Genomic DNA, 20929 nt, shown 5'->3' on the forward strand with positions numbered 1-20929 from the left:
GATGGGTTTTTAATTGTTTTTTGAATGTTGAATGGGTGACCGGATTGTAATAGGAAGATCATTCCACAAGCACGGAGAAGTGAAAGAAAACAAGTGGGAATGTGCTTTAGTGCCGCTTAACACAAGTAACACAAGGTTAACATGGTAACACAAGGTTCTGCTCATAACGTAAAGTTCTGGATGGGGTGTAGGCATGTATGAAGGTGTGAAACAATTACACTTAAATGTACTACAATGATGACAACCCAAAACGGTAACATCCAATAAAAGCCCTGCAAGTGTAATATCACAGTATAACATCACTATTTAATGGTTTAATGCATTAAAATGACTAAATTGATCATTTCATCTGTCAATTATGTTTCTTATTATTATATAATTGAATTTCTATGAATTATTATTAACGGTACTGCACTATTACATTTATTTATTACAGATCCCTGGAACACTTTTTTTATCAGCAATGAAAAATTAACCATGTAAATACGTAATATATATACTGAGTGTTAAAGTATGCAAATACAGTCAGTCAAACAGCAAACACCTTCTTGTTATTTACATCAGTTTCAGCAACGGCCTTACACTAACTGGGAATGAGGGCTTGACTGAGTTCCAGATCTTCTTTTCGAGAAAGATCAGAGAAACACCAAAAACTATACAAAATAAAGTAAATAAAACTTCAAGGTTTTATCTTTTAAATCAGATGATATTTGAGTCAAGGAGCCCCTTTTCTTACGGTCACAACGCAGTTTTTTCTAACTTTCACAGTCACCTGAAAGTCAACCCACAAAGAGATCAGTAGTGCTGGTGGGTGGGCCAGCTGAAGGTTTCCCCCTTTGTAGCGTGGGTGGAAATGAAGGGCTGATGGGCGGGGGTTTTCTGTGCAATACATTTATTTGAAATAATACCACCACACAGTCTCTTATTTACTTAAAAATTTCCCCATGCTAAGCTTAAGATGCCGTGCAGAACAGTGAAAGGTCTTAAATATGGTTTATTGGTGTTTCGATATATGTAAGATCTTTAACTTATCGTGAAAAGCGTAGGAAAGACATGAACATTTTTAGATGAATCTAGCAGAGAGATGCAATCCATTGATCTTTAACTTATCGTGATAAGCGTAGGAAAGACAAACATTTTAAGACGAATCTAGCCGAGAGATGCACTCCATATTTTTAGGGAATCCCCACTTTATTCCAACTATAACATTACTGGAAGTCATCTGTGATATTACACTACCATCAAACCTATTCCATGACATTCATTAGACGTGGAGTGAATAACATAAAACGAGTAAAACACACTAAAAGTCATAAACTGCTGATTTTACACATTTAAATGATTGATTAAGCAAACGCTTCAAAAGTAAGGTATCTTTTCAAGCCAGTCTGTGAGAAAAAAACTTTATTCTTCTCACTCAGTCTGGGAAATGAGATCAGAGAACTTATTTCCCCGTAATCTCAGACTGTCCTCCGTTATCAAAGCACATCTCACACATATGGAAGAGAGGAGGAACAAACACACAGAGGAAAGACAAAATGCCACTTTCTCTTTAAGCATACCACCAGGCCTTCAGACAAAGCAAGCAGTTATTGAGTCTTGTTGGAAGCGGCACAGATGTGCTCTGCCATGCAGGCAGGTGCTTTGTTTGTCACTACTATTGTCTGCTTATCTACTTCCTCTCAGGAGAAACCCTGATCGCCTCCGTTTTGGCTGTGAATATCATTCACACCACCCTGATATTTTCGTTCCTTGATTCCCTTTTTCCTCATCCTTTATGTGAATCTGTAAGATGTGATTTCCTCTTATGCTCTAATCTTGATTTCTTACTCCAGTAAGAGTTAAGTCCACACTACTAATGCTTTTTTTAGGATTCTAGCACAAAGTGCTGGAACACTGCTGTATTTTTTAAGGATTTTCAGGGCTCTAGACTAACAGTTGAACTGGGTGACCCCGGGACCAGAGTCACAAGTTGGGGCAAGAAAAAAACTACATCCAAATGTGTTCATGCATAAATGCTTGTTACAAATGAATACAGATAATTTCTTGTTTATGGATAAACATCTCTATTAGTATCTTTACCACACTCCTAGTTACCACATCTTTTGTAAACAGTAAAACTTACTGTATGCTTCTTTTTACTAAATATTTATATTTTTAAATATTTTAACCAACTTCACTGATATAATCAAAACTATTGTGTTAAATCATTTTGGTAACACTTTACTTGAAGGGGTGTTCATAATACTGAAATGACACCTTCATAATCATGACATGACACGTTTCATGAACATGAAGGAGATTTTATGCACATTTATGGCAACTTCGTGTCATTCGCTCAATTATGTCATTTCTAATGCAAAGATGACAATTGTTTATGATGTCTTTGTTATGACAACTTACATAAACCAATACATCATAACCTGTCATGACATCTTGACATTACCAAGACAACATAACTTGTCATAAATCTTTTAGGCATCATAATTTAAGCGCCGCCACTGATCCATTGTTCTTACGTCTAGACCGTGGAACACCGAGACGCATCCGATTGGACGATCTCAATGATCTAGCACGTAGCATGTAGTCATTAAGTGTTAATACTAAATGTTAATAAACAGACACGTCAAAAGATTATATTTAACTTTATGTATGTGCACAATACATAAAAAAACTGACAAATAACAGAACTTGTTCTTCCTCACACAGATAGTTCTAAAATTCGGACAAAAAAGAAAAATATTAAATTAACATTAAATTAACGTTTTTACAGCGCTATGGACCAAACACTGCATGGCATAACCCACCGTTGCACTGTTTTCACTTAATTTTAGGTGAATCTGTCTCCAATCGCAATAAAATTTAATTTGATCAATTTTAATTATTATTATTATTATTATTATTGGATTATTGATTTTACTTCTAGAGGAAACTAAAAAAACATGAAATGAAGAATATTCATAATGATGTTACAAAACTGGTAAAAAGTGGTCAAAAGCAGTAATAATGGCCTCATGACAGCCAATGTCAAAACCAACCACATGACAGTTTATTGTAATGTTAACCCATAATTTATCTGCTATGTCATGTTTATGACAAGTTATGTTGTCTTGGTAATGTCAAGTTGTCATGACAAGTTATGATGTATTGGTTTATGTCAAGTTGTCATAACAAAGACATCTGAAATTTGCATTAAAATGACATAATTGAGCGAATGACACTTAATGACAGTTATCATAAACATCCATGAAATCTCTTTCATGTTCATGAACACACGTGTTGTGTCATGATGGTGGAGGTGTCATGTCAGTCTTATGAACACCCCTTTAAGTTAAAGTGTCACCCTACTTTAAAATAGATGTGTTTCATTTGATGACCTACATTAAGCACTGCTGGACATCAGTATGCCACATTACAATCGCGCCAAAAAATGTGTCACCCCTACAAAGACGCGTCCAAGTCTCCATCAATCTTAAAAGATATAAAGCGAGTCGAATTAGGTTTGTGGGCATTTTTGCTTTCATTGTGTCTGCAATAAACCCAATAAATTAAGCTCACATGTTGAGTATGCTGGTATGAAGAGTCGGTTAGAGCGTCGGGCTTGTAAACAGAAAGTTCCCAGTTCGAGGCTTACGGCCAGTGGGTTGCAACAGTGGTATCCTTGAGGTACTTTACCCTAATTACTCCCCAGGCGCTGGGATAGCTGCCCACTGCTCTGGGTGTGTGCGTGTGTGTGTTCACGACTTGCAGTGCGTGTGTCCACTATTCACTAGGATGGGTTAAATGCAAAGGTCACATTTCGAGTATGCGTTGCATACTTGACAAGCACTTTCACTTTTCACTTTCACTTGAACTTGTGACCGGCATCTGGCTTCCTCGCAGCATCTTATTTGCATGGAGAGGGGCTGTTTCTCACGTCATCTTAAACTTATATGCTGTGTACTCTCATTGTGGAGCTTTACAGTTTCGTTTAAAGTTGAACAATGTACACGTTACTGCCCTGACCACATACATTCTTGCAACCTTTCTGCCTGGCGCTCCCCTCACACAGACCAGACGTGCCTGTGCTTTACCGCTGCTGGGGGTCCCTGACTGTCCAGATAAAAGGAGGGAATGACACGGGGAGGCATCAGGGAAGAGTGACTGAATGAGACATAGACGTAATCGCTTGCATAATAGAAAATTTCTGTATATTAACCCTCTGATGCATAGTGGTCACTGCAGTGTACAGCGATTTAAAAGCCTTTCTCTCCTAAATGCAATGGTTTCTGTGGTAAAACTGCAAATCAGCCTCTAGAGTGCTCTCTGCTGCACCACTCCATTGAGGTTCATTCAGTGGTCAGTCATTGTAACTGCTGGCAAACAGCCACACTTGCTGACTACTGCTGGTATTATCCTATCAATCCTTATATTCCAGAAGAAACTTAAAAATATGATTATATACAGTAACATCCAAATAACAATATTATTCTTTTATTTACTTAAATGTTATTTCAAATAAGTAGTACATTTCAAATAACCACGTGTCCAATGAAGTGGACATCATATCGCCAAATATATTTCCATGTCATGTAATTGACTGTTTTGTTTGTAAGTGTATATTTAATATTTATAGGGTATTCATTTATAGGGATAATTCGCCCAAAAATTTAAATTCTGTCATCATTTACTTACTCTTCACAAAGGAATTGAAACCAAACCAATCATGAGCCTCACTGACTTTTATAAAAGAAAAAAGAATACTGTGGAAGTGAATGGGGTTTGTGATCGGTTTGGTTTCAAACATTCCTCAAAATATCTTCCTTTGTGTTTATCAGAACAAAGAAATTTATACAGGTTTGTAACAACATGCGACTGAGTAAATTATGACAATTTTAATTTTTGGGTGAACAATCTCTTAAAAATATACAATGTTGTGCATATTAGCTGTAATCTGTGTAAATAGCTATAATTATTTTGTCATATTTTGAGTGCGCAGGAAGATCAAGTCCACTAGATTGGACACTTTCTGAAAAAAATCTTATTTTTGAAAAAAAAATATTTGTTTATTTCATGCACTAAAAACCAAGCACTAAAGACATGCACTTAACCCAAGCTTTCATTATTGCATCAGAGGGTTAAAAAAAAGTAATTATCAGTTTTACAAGCGGCACCAGCAAAAAATAAAGTTGCTGTCTAGAGTCCTGATTTACTTCTTATTTTGTTCTGCTCAAAACTGTCTGGGCGTCAGAACCCATTAAACGTACAGAAACCAAACCTGATGGGATAGCAAATCCCTCTGCTAGTCAAGCAAGCACAATGAGATCTGCCTGACTCCAGGTTGCACCATAATAAGCTCATTTACGTTTTAGTCCAAAGTCAGGTGGGCTAGCATAAAAATATTTTTTTATGAATCCTCATTCCCTGCTAAATGTATAAGTCCGATTACATTTCAGTCAATGATTCTTTCTGACATTTAGAATTTTCTAAAAAAAAAAAAAAAACTTTTCAAACTCCTTCGAGACTGTTTGCCTAATTTGCATTAAACTTTGCATATAGTATCTAGGTACATTCACAACAAGGTCGCCAAAATTGTCTTCAGGCTGTATCTTGGCAATGCTTTGGCATACTGACACAAAAGTTGGTACATGTCATTAAAACCATAACCTCAATGGCACACACACAGTTTTGGCACAAGGCCACCTACTGATGCTGAGAAATTAAAAACGGGTTATACATTAGCTTACAAATATTACTGTTACCTCTTAAATGATTTTGGACATACTGCCCTACAAAGGCAAAAGACCTTGACTCGCTAAACTGTGGAACTGAGGAAAATGACTTTATAGTAGGGCTGCACCCTAATAGTCGACTAATCATTAATCGACCAGGAGAGGCTTGTTCGAATAAATTTTTTTTAGTTGATTAGTCGCCGAAAAAAAATGACATAGATGTTAAATGAAGTGATCATTTTTAGAGGGTCATTTTTGAAATATAACCAGTATATGATACAACATTACCCATGTCTGCTAATGCTAACGTTACTAACGTGCCCCATTATCAGATAAGTGTTAAACTGTGTACACAGTGCCCAAAAAGTAAGAAACCATACAAGCTTGCTAGATCTGCCATGCACCTGCATCTCCATTTTATCAAGGCCATCAGCGCCGATGTTCTTAAAGGATCGTGCATCGGCTTCACTGCGAGCCGGATACAGAGCTCAGTTTTTCCTGACAACGCGGACAAACTCGGGTTCCTTTCTCATAGCAAGCAGTTATAAGATCCATGGTTAAAGTGACTCAGGGTAAATTACTGTTTTTATTTTAGTGTTACTTAAATGATACTTATCCACATGATACAGGAGGTCTTGAAGACCCCAAAAATATCAATAGCTCACTTTCGACCAAAAACAAGTTACTGCCTTTTGCCTTTGCCTGAGCTGATTGTTATCAAATGTTGTTCAAAATATAATTTTGAGTGGCGCTAAAAATGACAAATAGATCTGTATCTAGTAAGCGCACAATAGCTATGTTTACATGCAACCAAATACTGACGGCTCGATCAGACTGAAAAGCCTTCATGTAAACATCTTAATCGATGATAACTGAGGTTGGTCGAATGAAATTTAGTTTGTATTAAAAGGGGTGGTTTAGACTGACAATCCAAAAATACCTTGTATACATGTGCAATGGAAGTGTGCTTATGTTTAGGTCTTTTATACGTATCACACGATACTCACAACTAGGGATGCAACAATTATAGATTTTGATGGTACGGTTATAGTCTGATAAATAATCACGGTTGTACGGTTATTACGGACTCATTTATTTTATAACATTAATGTAAAAAAATCACAGGGTCTAGTGGGTAGTGCTGTATGCAGTAGTTAGGGCAGATGTACTGTTGGCGATTGGAGTTCGAATCCCAGCTCGGCGAATTTTTGTTTTATTCATGACAAACATTTGTAAAGTTCGTAGCCTTATATGACAAAGTATTATGCTTAATTTCATTTTTAGCTGAGATGCTTTCATCTTTTTGTCCATGGGATTGCACCTGCATGTAAATGAATATAATAACGTACAGTCCTCAGTTCATTTACTTTGGATATTTTAACTGTGATAAAAAATTAAATGTACGCATTTACTAGAGTAGCAATTTACAAAAACAACTCTTTTCTTTCAAATATATGCTTGTAGTTGCTGTACACTTGCAGTAACACTTTCAGTTTAGTAGTAAAAATGATTAAGACCTCTTTGTCACGTGCTGTTGACATGGTGAATCGTAATATCTAAGCTCCATTGATGATGGCTTTTCATTGTGGCTGTGCATGGGCTTAACCCAGAGTCAACCTACTCAGAGTCGATTGAACTAACTCAGATCAGCTGTTCTGTAACCGAAAACTCAGAGTTTACTATCTCAGAGTAAGTCAAGTCAGAGTTCAAGTTTAAACTCAGAGTTGCTTGAACCTCCTTATTGAAACGGGCCCCAGGACAGGCTGAAGTAGCACATTTAATTTCCTAATCAGGACCTTATCCCTATTTTCCTGAACTTGCTTAGACCCTGATAAATGCTGTTTGCTGCTATATTTTTAAATTATTTTGTAAGATTTATTTGAGAGAACATGGCTCATCCTCCACACATATGGCAGCAGGAAGCAGATCCTTCAGCAGGTCTCCCAGTGTGAGCGGGTGGCCCTCAGGGGAGACGGGGCGAAAAAGCTTTTGAATAAACGGTCTCTCACTCATCGTCTAAAATGAGAGATATGAAAGTTTTTAGAAAGTAGTGTTTAGATACACTTTCTGTTAATAACAGCATGTTAATTCAGTTTTTCCTATAACCCTGTTCCTATTGTCATTTCACAGTAGCTTTAACATTTTCGTACAAAAAATAACAACAACAACAACAACAACAACAACATACAGTTGAAATAAAAGTATGTGAACCCTTTGGGCTTACTTGGATTTCTTCATAAATTGGTCATAAAATGTGTTCTGATCTTGATCTAAAGCACTATTCGGACGGGATTAGTTTTCCAAACAACGTTTGGGTTTCAACGTGTCCCCCAGCACGTCTGTGATTTTATGTACCGATCCTACTAAAGTAACGTTAGCCTACGTGTTTTATATAACTGTCTGCTTATAATAAACCCAAAGAAATGAAGAAATAATGATTAATAACAATTTATTATCGTTATTAATTAACATTACCATTCCGGAGTTGAACAACTTTGAATGGAGTTTCTTATAACGTTAATGATATTACAGTGGCCAGTCTTTACAGTGTTTGATATTCAGCTCGTCTTGATTTAAATATTTTATTTTGCTGAATGCGAAAAAACATCCATATCTGATATCATATGAATGGGACTCAGGAAATACAATATACATGCATTAGTAAGACCTTACCACGTTGGCCAAAATACGAAATGGACCACGTTTTCAAAAGATATTAAGGGGCAAACACAGACATTTGCATCAGGACGGGTTTCAATTTCTCAGAGGACCTCAGAGTTCGGCGAAAAACATTAGGTAAATTGCTCTGGAATTCTTACGGAGGTCGTCAGAGAAAAAACACAGACATGGCCGATTCAGACAGGATTAAAAACACAGAGGACCTCTGAGAAGCACAATTTTCTCAGAGGTCCCCCTGTAAAACGAATCCCGTCCGAATAGGGCTTAAGTCACAACAATAGAGAAACACAGTCTGCTTAAACTAATACCGCACAAACATTATACGTTTTCATGTTTTTATTGAACACAACATGCAAACATCCACAGTGCAGGGTGGAAAAAGTATGTGAACCTTTGGATTTAATAACTGGTTGACCCTCCTTTGGCAGCAATAACCTCAACCAAACGTTTCCTATAGTTGCAGATCAGACCTGCACCATTCCAGACCATTCCTCTTTACAAAAGTGTTTCAGTTCAGCAATATTCTTGGGATGTCTGGTGTGAATCGCTCTCTTGAGGTCATGCCACAGCATCTCAATCGGGCTGAGGTCAGGACTCTGACTGGGCCACTATTTTCTTCTGTTGAAGCCATTCTGTTGTTGATTTACTTCTATGCTTTGGGTCGTTGTCCTGTTGCATCGTCCATCCTCTGTTAAGCTTCAGTTGGCGGACAGATGGTCTTAAGATTTTCCTGCAAAATGTCTTGATAAACTTTGGAATTCATTTTTCCATTGATGACAGTAATCCGTCCAGGGCCTGAGGCAGCAAAGCAGCCCCAAACCATGATGCCACCTCCACCATATTTCACAGTTGAGATGAGGTTTTATTGTTGGTGTGCTGTGCCTTTTGTTCTCCACACATAGCGTTGTGTGTTCTTTCCAAACAACTCAATTTTGGTTTCATCTGTCCACAGAATGTTTTGCCAGTAGTGCTGTGGAACATCCAGGTGCTCTTTTGCAAACTTCAAACGTGCTGCAATGTTTTTTTTTTCAACAGCAGTGGCTTCCTCCATGGTGTCCTCCCATGAAGTCCATTCTTTTTTAATGTTTTACTTATTGTAGATTTGTCAACAAAAATGTTAGCATGTGCCAGAGATTTCTGTAAGTCTTTAGCTGATACTCTAGGATTGTTCTTCACCTCATTGAGCATTCTGCGCTGTGCTCTTGCAGTCATCTTTACAGGACGACCATGCCTAGGGAGTGTAGCAACAGTGCTGAACTTTCACCATTTGTAGACAATCTGTCTTACCGTGGACACATGGACATCAAGGCTTTTAGAGATACTTTTGTAGCTATAAAACGTATAATGTTTGTGCGGTATTAGTTTAAGCAGACTGTTTCTCTATTGTTGTGACCTAGATGAAGATCAGAACACATTTTATGACCAATTTATGAAGGAATCCAAGTAAGCCCAAAGGGTTTACATACTTTTTCTTTCAACTGTATTTATCTGTGAGGAAACTATATGCAAATATGGCACTAGAGGCTTTGTGAGACCTAAAAAAATAATTTTATTTCCCAATATTCACATGCATCATAGATGGCTAAAAATAAAAATTTTATGCCATCATTTAGCAGCTGTTTTAAACCCACACTATTCGCCTGTAACGTTGGGAATTACTGAATGAGATACTGAGTGGATTAACAGCTGTCAGTTATAACGTAGTCTTTCCTTTGACCTTGAATGAGCAGGTGAGGTGTCGAATGCTGGACAGGATCCAGTTTTCAACTTGCATGCGGTCAGTGACACAAGGTATCATTCTTTAAGATCTAGGCCCATGGTGCCTAACAACAGCCTGACAAACAATAGGAGTCAATCTAGGCACTGCGAAAACAATGGCTCAGGTAGAGCAGCTGACACCGGCACTGTCAGGTCTCAGGAAAAGAAGGTGTATCAGGACGACGCGATCACATTACCAGAAAAACTGACTCACTGATCACTTCTACCAGGAGGATCTCTAGAGTCAGAGAGGAGAGAGTGTGACAAGTAACAGCAACTTACATTTTTAAACGCCACCATTAATTATTGACCCTAGCATTATCCAAAAGGTCCCTGATACTGATGAGAAGTGTGATATGCTGGGTGCCGACACTTTCTTTTCAACTCCCCTGACACCCTAGCTGGCAAAGTAGCACATGAACCGACATCATTAGCCTTTCTCCAAAAGCAAGAGGCCAGAGAGAAGATGCTGTCATGTCTACGCCCTTTAAAAGAAGCTACTCTTTAGAGTATGGAGACAATTGTAGATTGTTTTATTTTGTTTCATGACATAATTATTGCTAAATCAGTCAGGGCAGACCGTATTACTGAGCTTTAATCCAGGCATTCAAAGTCATTTCAAACATTCAAATATTTTCTTTTCAAACACTAAATGCAAAATGAATGAACACTGCAGTAGGCAATGATTGCGAATGAAGTTTACTTTGCACACTAATGCACATTTCATAGGCCGAAACACGTAAACTGTTAAGTAAACTTCATTAAACTACAGGAAAAATTCATCTCATATGTACATCATATGTATACTCTTCAAATTGAAGATTACAATAATCAACAATTAGATTAGGGTTGTAAACTGGACACATCTAGTCATGATTCAACATAATATTGATTCTAATCCAGGAGAAAATCTTGGGGCGCTTCTTGCTAAAAGGACCTCCATTTAAGAGTCCCAGAAGGTGCGTAATAACTTGCGTAATAATCAAGGACTTTGCTGCTGTAACATGGCTGCAGCAGGCGTAGTGATTGAAAGTTGCTAAGGGGATTATTTTTGGCTGCTTGCGTAATATCATAGCGCCTCCTGCAGCCATGATACAGCAGCAAAGTCCTTGATTATTACGCCAGAATGAGAGTATAGTCGTAGTCATATCTGCCTAGAAAATCACAACTTTTAATTTTCTGTCGGTCTTGGTACACGATGTAACTACAGAAGAGTCAAGCCCTAAATAGGAAAAATACTGAAACTCTTTGGTTATTTATAAGTGCGATGCCAATGGTCCACTCAGACTCAATGGACTATGCCAAGCCACGCCAAAAGTGGTAGCGTCAGACCCCAAGATCAGCGGAATGGACTCCAAAACGGTAAAAATCAAATGTTCAACTCCAGGGGAGCTGGAAAATGAGTATATTTTTTTTAAAAAGTGGAATGTCCTTTTAATACATCATTAACAACTAGTTGTTCAGTTTAGTTTTGATAACACTGCATAGAATTTCTTTTAATACGGTTTTCACTACCTGCATTTTGCAGGAGTTAATTTGGTAGTAGAATGCAGTTGTCACTCCTATAAATAAGTGAGCTGTGTGTACAGAACAGGATTAAGCACTGAAGCGTAGGGATGCTGTGATCGATCGGCCGTAGATCGGTATCTGACGATCATCGCATTAAGTGACTCGATCGGTGCTCGCTAAATTTGCCAATTTCAAGAAACGATCTTTCGATTTACTTTTGTCATCATAGAGCTCCTGAATTTTTACGCAGTGCAAGCTTTTTACAAACCATTGCTCATGTGCGACCTCCAAATTTAGATCTCGCACTAGATTACTCGCAGGATTTAACTTTGTGTCATGCGAATATTTCGCTTGAGTTGAATATTTTCAACTTGCGCGAAAGGCGCGTTTTGAGGCGAATAGCACGTGTTTTTGCGGCAATCTCGCAGCCCAATTTACGTCATTCGCATGCCCCGCTCGAGGACGAGTCTGATCGCGTCTTTGCATTGACATAAGTTTGGCAAATGTACGGCTCAAAACAACAGCAGAGATGAAACAGTGATAAATTAAGTTTTTGGTAATGCTTGTAATAACCTCTGAAATAACCTTACAAACAGCCCTCATTCATTCATTCATTATTCCAAATCAAAATTATTTTAGGTTTGACAAGCTAGGATCTACAGTTAATTCAATATTGAGAACAATGTTGTTTAAAGAAGAATAAACAATTAAATACCTGATATATTCTGAAGGGAATATAGCGGAAGCCACCCTCTTCAGTGGGGTACTCCATAAGTTTACGATTCATGGCCCAGAACTGGTCAAATTTATCTTGTAAAAACAAAACAATACATGTTATCAATGCAGGGCTCCAGACTGCCACCAAAATTTGAGAGTGTGCCACTGAATTTTACATCCAGTCGCACATGTGCGACCAGTAAATTTGACCTTTTTTTGTGATGTGATACTGAATTTGAAAACAGCACATTGTACTTTCTGCATCTATCATTACAAAATATAAAAAATTGTAGAAATTACATTACTGGGTATTACTGGCAACTAGCTTTTGCCAGTAACATACTCGCCTGAAAAGATTTTACATCTCTATGTTATTTACTGGCAACGAGTTTGTACTCCCATAAGTGCTAAATGAACATGACAACATTTTCAGTCTTTTATCTTCTACTTAGTAAGTTATTTTGTACCAACCAGCTGCTCGTATAACTAGTGGAAATTAGTAGAAATGTGAATATTTGGTCACTTCTAAGCATTTTGATCTCTACGGTACCATTGAATGAATTTCTGGTTGCGCTAAGCTAATATGCTTTCAAAGTGTCGCAGCGGGCCAGCTGTGCTCCTACGTGCACACACAAAGATAATAGAGGGATGTATCAAAAACCCAAAAGGTAATGTTCTCTTGGAATACTTGAAAATGCAGTAGCAGTCATTCACTTTAAGACAGCTTCTCCAACAAAGCACACAATGAGGTAAGTTACAGAAGACACTGGTCACTGTGAACCAGACAAATGCAAAATGTATACAATTACTATGATATACACGTTTACTAAATAAGAATTTCCTCTAGATTAGCTAAGTAGTCAACACTATCATGGTGAAACTTATAAAATTAGCATATTTTTCTCTGCCACTTCATAAACAACATGTGAATGTTATCATTAAGTTAGGAAGTGTGCAGAATTACAGGCATGAGAGTTTTGACACCAGTTGCATGAAACCCCCTGGGTGGAGGGGGATAGTTCACCCCCCCCCCCCCCTAAAACCTGTTTAAAACCATTTGAGGTTAAGTAAATTATGTCAAAATCAAACGTCTCGATCGCCACCCAGTGACTGGTCCCAGTATAGGTCATAAACCCCGCCTCCCTATGTTATTCAATGGGACTTGAGACCAACTAAAAAAATTAATTACACTTCAATTATCTTTATTCCAAAGCTGGTTTCTGTGATTTACATTAGTTTTTATCACGCTGGTGTACATTCAAATGTTTGTTTTTAAAATAGGTTTGTGTTTAGTAAGTTATTTAATGATATAAAAACAGTGGTGTCACGTCATGATTGACAGCTGTGATATCGTGTGATATGTGCATTCTACGAGAGCGAGGGCGGGGTTTTGATTTCGCGGCTTCACTTCCTGCTCACTACTGTGCATGACTGGTCCCGAAATCGCTACTGCACAGACTCAAGACCCAAGATGTCAGCACCATATCGGGATACTGGCGTCGTCCATCTTTTTTTTACAGTCTATGGCCAAAATATTCACCTTCAAATTAACTACTAATAACAACTTGTGGTAACGGCTTGCAGCTATATAAACTATGAAGTGTATGAAATCGATGGGATAGCAGGTTAAGTATATAAATGAACACAGTGCATATTAGAACATGCATATAAAAGTGCTGTTAAAGCCCACATACGGGGGTCAAAAATGCAGTTAAAGTGCAGCAGCAATACTTACCATTCTGTAGACCCATCCACAGCTGTTTATGGTCCTTTTTCTGCATGTCATTAATAACCTGACTCTTGTGTTTGAGTGCATCCGCCTCTTTAATGCAAGACATGAAATGTGCTTCAATCACAGAGTTTGTTGAGCAGTGAAGCAATTCATGTTCTGGGAAGTTCTACAAAACAAAGCAAATCACAACTGTAGCGTAAACTGCAAAAATGTCTAACAATACTTTGGTAACAATATTACACATAACATTTTTAAGTACTGTTTAAGGGTTATTTTTTGGTAACACTTTACATTAAGGTTGTATTAGTAAAACATTAGTAATTGCCAAAACTAACATGAACAAAGAAGGAACAATGCCGGTTTTCAGCATGTATTAATTCTTGTTATGTTAGTTAATACAGTTATTCATGATAGTTCACGATGCATTAATAATTCATGTCAACAGTTAAGATGCGCGATTTTATAAATGTATTAGTATATGCCAAAACTAACATGAACTTAGATTAATAAATGCTGTAGAAGTATTGCTCATCATTGAAAGTTCATGTTAGCTAATGCATTAACTAATTGTTAACAACTACAGCCTTACTGTAAAGTGTTACTTTTTTTAAGAAATCTGATTTAATCATGTAAAATTACCCAAAATGTTAAATTAGTTACACCGTCACTGTAAAAATACAATGCTACACATTAAAATGATGGGAACATATAAATCTTCATTAACTTTGTAGCATATTTATTATAATATACCACAATATGATGAGCAAGTAAGAAGAGACTGGTCTCAGTACTGGCATTAGCACAGTTGTTGCTCATTGAGTGAATTATCACACATCATGTAAACTCTTCTGAACAATAGCCACCACAAAACTAAAAAAAAATACATAAGCTCTTCTAAATCTCAAAGATAAATAAACATTAAACACTATCAAGTCTTTCTTTATTTAATTCCCCAAAAAATTGTTATTTTAACTCAATTTTTGTTTGTTTTTGTTTGTCACAATTAATGATAAATAAATTCCACACACCTTAAAGTGCACTGTCACATTCCAAGGGAGAGCGGCGTTTGAGGCATGAAGATCAAACAACACCCCAATGGGGTAATGCCTTAAAAAAATATGGCATCATATTAACAGTACATAAAATAAAATAAAACAATACAGTGTCAGCAGAATTAAAGTTTATGCTTTTTGTGGTTGACAGGGCTCTCCACAGAGCATGATAAAGCAGAAACAAAACAGTCCAGGCAACAATCCCAAAGCTTTGATCTCTTCTGCCATCTAGTGACACAGGGCAACAATATGACAAACACTTGCACCCTACCTCCAAACAAAAGAATGAATGAATTACATCTAATTAGAGTTACTATGAGTGATTTACGTAAGGAATAACACACACAAATGTTGCTTCTACCCATCTATATGCATGTTATCGGTAGTCACTTTTATCCAAACTTGTGACCCACAGTAGATTTAAGGTATGTGTCCCTTAGGAATGTCAATGGTGTTGTGAGAAATCACTTGTCTCTACACCAGTCCTTGACAGAGTAAAACATATAAACCTTTAAAGCAAAAGTTCACCCTAAAATGAAAATCACCCTCAAGACATCCTAGGTGTATATGAATTTCTTCTTTCAGCCAATCACAGTCTCTCTGAGTTATATTAAATAAATATCCTGGCTCTTTTCAGCTTTATAATGATTGCTCCCAAATGTTAAATCTCCAAAAACACATCCATCCATCCATCCATCCATCCATCCATCAAAAACTAATATTGTTATTAAAGTCTTCTGAGGTAAAGCTTTTAACCTGTCCTCGTCTCTAGTGTGTGAACACATGTACTGCCGTAGTTTGAAATATGTTTCCATATACAACCCCATCACTTCACCTCAAAAGACTTTTAATAACTGTATGGATTAAAGACATATACACATAAAATGGATTGAGGGTGAGTAAAATATGGGCTTATTTTCATTTTTGGGTAAACTGTTCCTTTAATAGAAGGGTGATGAATTGTACAGGTTGCAGCATATCACTTTAAACGTATCACTTATATAAATTTTAGAAATAAAAATGTATGCATTTAGCCAGAACAGGAAAAGCCCAAACAGGAAACCATTTAGCACAGCTGGTGAGGATCATACTTACAGTTTTACACACCCAAGACCAAATTTCTCCAAAAAGTGTCTGTAATAGAATCTTCAAGCAGTTTGAAACATACCATTTAAGAGGCGTTCCCTCATACTCGAACCACATCTCTACTTCCTCTCCCTTCATGACTTTGTGAAAGTGTTTCTTGACTTTATCAGTGACCAGTGTCATGTAGCTGACCCGCGGGAGAAGAAGCTGAAAGATGATTATGATTTCCACTTAGATTAAATTAAGCAAGCAATTATACAGCTGAAGAAAAAACATTTTGTCTTAACTCACATAGTAAGGTTCAGCTTCTCTGTCTGTAGTCTCCTCAGGAGAAAGTGTGAAACAGGCCGGTATCCTTCCAAACCAAACATCTCTCAGCACATCCTTGTCATCTGCCATGATCTTCTCTCTCCAGGTGACACATACAATGTCTTACAGTGTTATTGAGCTGTTCAAAACAAGAGACTGGGTAATGTATCTGGAAATATTGCGCGAATAACTATTGTTTTTAATACAATTAACTTACCCAAATACTCTGCCCGTCGACACAACAGACAGTTCCGCTTGACACATCAACGTAATACACAGGAAATTAACTAACAAGTGAATAGAGAACTTGTTTCTTTGCTCAAGACGTTAACATTTAGCAACATACACTGTGTTTACAAAGGAAATATCTGATTTTCATGACGTTTAACATTACCAACATTTTTTCAGGTTTTTAATGAACAGAAAATGTTGGTAGACAGAAATTGAAGCTATTATAACTGTTTAATTGCCTTTCTGAATCTGTAAATACAACGATGTTTTTAAATTAGGCTAACTGTTAGCCCTGATAGCACAGCATTAGACACGAAGACGCGCCTTTGTAGCTATCACAAGAGTCCTGTGATAATAAATGCAATAACCAGTGCTTACTAACATTAATGATAGACAGAAAACGCAAAAATAATGTACATTAATTCAACGTCGACAGCGGACAGATCATTTTCGAAATCTAACGATGACGTGCAGTCGTTTGACGATAACACCCTTCATAATAAAAGTCCCAACGAGTTTTCAAAATAAAACTTGGTAGGTCATTTGAACCATGATTTGAACAGCTCTAAAATGTCCAGCACTAAAAAACTGCTTCATATCAACTGTGTCTATACTGTTTATATTGTATTACATATTTAAATATACATAACGTCAATAATTTATGTGATGAAGATCGACCTTCTAGTAATAGTTCCAAAAAGGTACAAGCTAATTTTTTAATATACATTTCCCTCCCCATTTAGTTTCTTCATATTTCTTGAATATATTTTTCCACAGTACAAAGTACTGCTGCTGAGATGTACAGAAGATGGCGCTGTACCCATACATTTCCATTAGAAAAAAAAGAAAAACTCCTTAATACAGTGAATAAATAATGCACGATTAAGTAATACAATTTAACTGTATTTTTATTTATTTATTATTTGATGCTTCATGCTTGATACAAAGGGGCAGGACGCAACGCCAGCTGATACCCGAGTCCTGATGGATGTAAACAAACATGAAACCAAACAGAAGGTGGCGGCATGTGTTCTTGGACCTTCCCGCCATTTAGACAAAAGAAGAAGAAAGCAATGCTGCGCGTGCGCGGTATATCGGGTGTGTGTACATTTCGTTGAGATTGAGAAACGGGTATGGTATGTCGGGTGTGTAAATTTCGTTGAGAAGCGGGTATCTGGCATCCTTTCGTAACTTAAACCGTCTCCGGCAGTTTTATTTTCGGACACGTTGATGTTGACCTACAGTTAGTTCATTTTGTCCTTTAGTTTGACAACTTATAACTGTACACCAGGTGCTGAATGTAAGACTTGAGTTGAACGTTGGATCAGACGTAAAGTGATGGAGGCTCCACCGGTCACTGTGATGCCCGTCACGGGTGGCACCATCAATATGATGGAGTACCTGCTGCAAGGTAACGTAACGTAAACTCAAGCAGTATACGATTACAACCTCACTATGTTTTCCGAATTTCCACATAGTTATAAGATTTAGTTCATAATGTTTGGATTGTACACCCAACCGTACTACCATTGTTCTTTGAATATCTGATTTTACCATGGTAAGTTAAATCTAATGCACTTTGCAATTATATTTTTCTTTATCTAATGGGAAATAACATGAAAACACGTTAGTTTTGTAAAAGTTTGTAAGAACAACTGTCCCCAAGTATAGATGATGTTTAGTCATCTTTTTTTCTGCTCTTGGGTACAGGCAGTGTATTGGATCAGTCCCTGGAGAGTCTCCTACATCGACTCCGAGGTCTGTGTGATAACATGAACCCTGAGAGCTTTGCTGACCATGAGCTGGTCTATCTGCTAAAGGGTCAGCAGGGCAACCCGTTTCTCCTGCGTGCCCGTCGTTCTCTTCTTCACCCAACCTCCCCCTGGCACCTGCGCTACCTGGGCCAGCCTGAGGTTGGCGACAAGAGCCGTCATGCCCTGGTGCGGAACTGTGTGGACGTGGCTGCCTCGCACAGTTTACCAGACTTTCTCAATGAGATGGGTTTCCGCATGGACCATGAGTTTGTGGCCAAAGGCCAGGTGTTTCGCAAGGGGCCCATGAAAGTCGTGGTAAGCAAACTCTCCCGCGTACTGGTGCCGGGTAACACAGAGAACACGGAGCTGCTGTCTTTGTCGTACCTTGTTGAGTTGAGTATGTTGGCACCAGCGGGACAGGACACTGTGTCTGAAGATATGAGAAGCTTTGCAGAGCAGCTGAAACCTCTGGTGCACCTGGAAAAGATCGACCCCAAACGACTCATGTAGTACTCATTATAATAGATGTTTAATAGATACTTGTGTCTTATTTTCTTATAGCTCTCATTTGATTCCTGTAAAAGATGGATAAGATAATTCGTAAATCGCTTGATTTAGTTTGTGAAATCTAGATTCTTTTCTGCCCAGATAATCTGTATCCTTCAGGATTTAAAATGTCTGTGGGATTTATGTTTAAGACATGTCCTTTTACTTAAACTTAAATGTGCACTGATGTGCGTAACTGCAAAAATCAAATTCTCAAAAAAAAAAATGCATATCAACATTTAATTTGTATGCATATGAATGCAAGCTTATTCACTTTTTTAAAACAAAACATCACACTCATCTTTTTGTCATGCAGAAGAAAATAAATTGAATTCATCAAAGCACTGTCTGGAAGGGTATTTACTACTGCGAATGCTTTTCCTCTGACAAACCCCAATTTACACAGATGTGTAAAGAGTGTTAGGCAGTTAGTTATAGTACAACATGCACTGCTGGCTTTAATAACAGATTCACAGGTTTTGTCATAATGTGATTCGTGTTTGGTGTAGGACCGAGCTGCACCTGGATGCAAATGTTTTACTATATTTAGTTAGTATTTTACAGTAGTATGAGTTGTGGGATGAGGGGAAATTTTCATTTCAAGCCTATAAGCTTTCTTTTTAACCAAACTGTTAGCCAGTGTAACTGCTGACTGGGGCAGTTGTGGCCCATTGGTTAGAGCAGGGTTCCTCACATCCTACCCTAGAGCAGTGGTTTTCAAACTGGGGGCTGCGAGATGGTGCCAGGGTGGCCCCAGTTTTATGACATTTTATGAAATACTTATGCAATATCGCTCGAGTAGGAGTGTGATATAGCTCTTTATACAACAGTTATTTCTGGTTCTCGAATCTGATTGGCTAAGAGCTATGCAATATTGTGCTGATATCGGCACTGTAACCGCTTCACCTTTCGTATCATTCCGCCACCTAGTGAATGGAGGTCCTAAGCAGGCTCATCTCTGAATGGAAAAACAGAGACGCGCTGTGTGAATCACTATCCGTGTGTCTCATTAGTTTACTAGCTCATAAATCAGTCTGTGAATCCCCAGTCGGAAGTTATTATTCCTTCAAAGATCAGCGCTCTTGGATGTTACGTTAAAGTTAATGGGAGAAATGTCTTGTCACATCGTGTGGATGATTAACACTTGGAAAGAGGAATATAAACACTCGTTTTTTTTTTCTGGAGCTATATTTCTTATCAGAACGCGAAAACACCGTGGAACTGCAGCACCGCAGCTTTTAAATGTGGACATTGATCATTTACTTTATCGTGACGTGACTATTAAAACATGTTATGAGATATCGCCACTGGTATAACGTTATTTATAAGCAGCATGCAAAAACATCTCTCTGACACTTATAAAAAAACGTTTTATATAGTACTGACAAGAACAAAGTTTAATAATAATAATCGAGTGCTCGTATCACGTTAAGAATAAATGAGAAAGTAATAGTAACGTTATACAAGTATAGTTTTATTAACTTTTACCTCGCGCCAAAACAATAACAACACAAAAGACACTAAATATGAATTAAAAAACAAGTAATAGTTTGATCATGACACCAAATACTGCTGATTTGATCTCATTTTGACAATCATAAACAAACAAGGCCAACATTTGAGCCAGGGTATCTCTGTCAGAGATGTAGCCCAGAGAGGGCGGTGGTCAGCGGGGCGAGCTTTTCCGTCCATTGAGTTGTTATGAGCTTTAAAGCAGCCGAAAGTTTTACCTGTCATTCTGGCCGCCCTCAAATCCGTGGTGGAAGAAGTAGTTCTCAAACAAAGAGGCTTTTAAAATAACTCCGTTGTTGTTTTCTAGTTTTCGTTTTTCGAGCATGTGCCGTC

The 20929-nt window shown here is 37.7% G+C and overlaps 2 protein-coding genes across 3 annotated transcripts in view; one reads left to right on the forward strand and one right to left on the reverse strand.

The window, feature by feature from the left end:
- The window catches only part of atg5 (ATG5 autophagy related 5 homolog (S. cerevisiae)), a 30405-nt gene extending 13115 nt beyond the window's left edge, over positions 1-17290 (reverse strand). The window contains exons 1-7 of one of the 2 annotated variants that reach the window (XM_073871765.1): positions 16771-17289; positions 16536-16692; positions 16327-16451; positions 15135-15213; positions 14110-14272; positions 12373-12467; positions 7602-7727 (exon numbers count right to left, since the gene is read on the reverse strand). In XM_073871765.1, the coding sequence (XP_073727866.1) occupies positions 7602-7727; positions 12373-12467; positions 14110-14272; positions 15135-15213; positions 16327-16451; positions 16536-16643 (696 nt within the window). In that variant the 5' untranslated portion in view covers positions 16644-16692; positions 16771-17289. Of the gene's footprint in view, positions 1-7601; positions 7728-12372; positions 12468-14109; positions 14273-15134; positions 15214-16326; positions 16452-16535; positions 16693-16770 lie in introns of both variants that reach the window. The other variant, XM_073871766.1, reaches the window with a different exon arrangement.
- Positions 17291-17855: 565 nt separating this feature from the next.
- Positions 17856-19425, forward strand: med18 (mediator of RNA polymerase II transcription, subunit 18 homolog (yeast)). Its single transcript, XM_055209409.2, has 2 exons — positions 17856-18195; positions 18495-19425. Exons 1-2 carry the CDS (start codon positions 18123-18125, stop codon positions 19046-19048), a joined length of 627 nt encoding a protein of 208 aa, XP_055065384.1. The 5' UTR covers positions 17856-18122; the 3' UTR covers positions 19049-19425.
- Positions 19426-20929: the final 1504 nt, after the last annotated feature.

This window comes from Misgurnus anguillicaudatus, chromosome 10, assembly GCF_027580225.2.
Source record: "Misgurnus anguillicaudatus chromosome 10, ASM2758022v2, whole genome shotgun sequence".
NCBI classification, from domain to species: Eukaryota; Metazoa; Chordata; class Actinopteri; order Cypriniformes; family Cobitidae; genus Misgurnus; species Misgurnus anguillicaudatus.

What these genes read in the sequence shown, in the direction of transcription:
- med18 (XM_055209409.2), top strand. Translation starts at nt 18,123, where the DNA reads ATGGAGGCTCCACCGGTCACTGTGATGCCCGTCACGGGTGGCACCATC. An exon ending in GATGGAGTACCTGCTGCAAG is followed by an intron (nt 18,196 to 18,494) that starts GTAACGTAACGT and finishes TCTTGGGTACAG; the next exon opens with GCAGTGTATTGGATCAGTCC.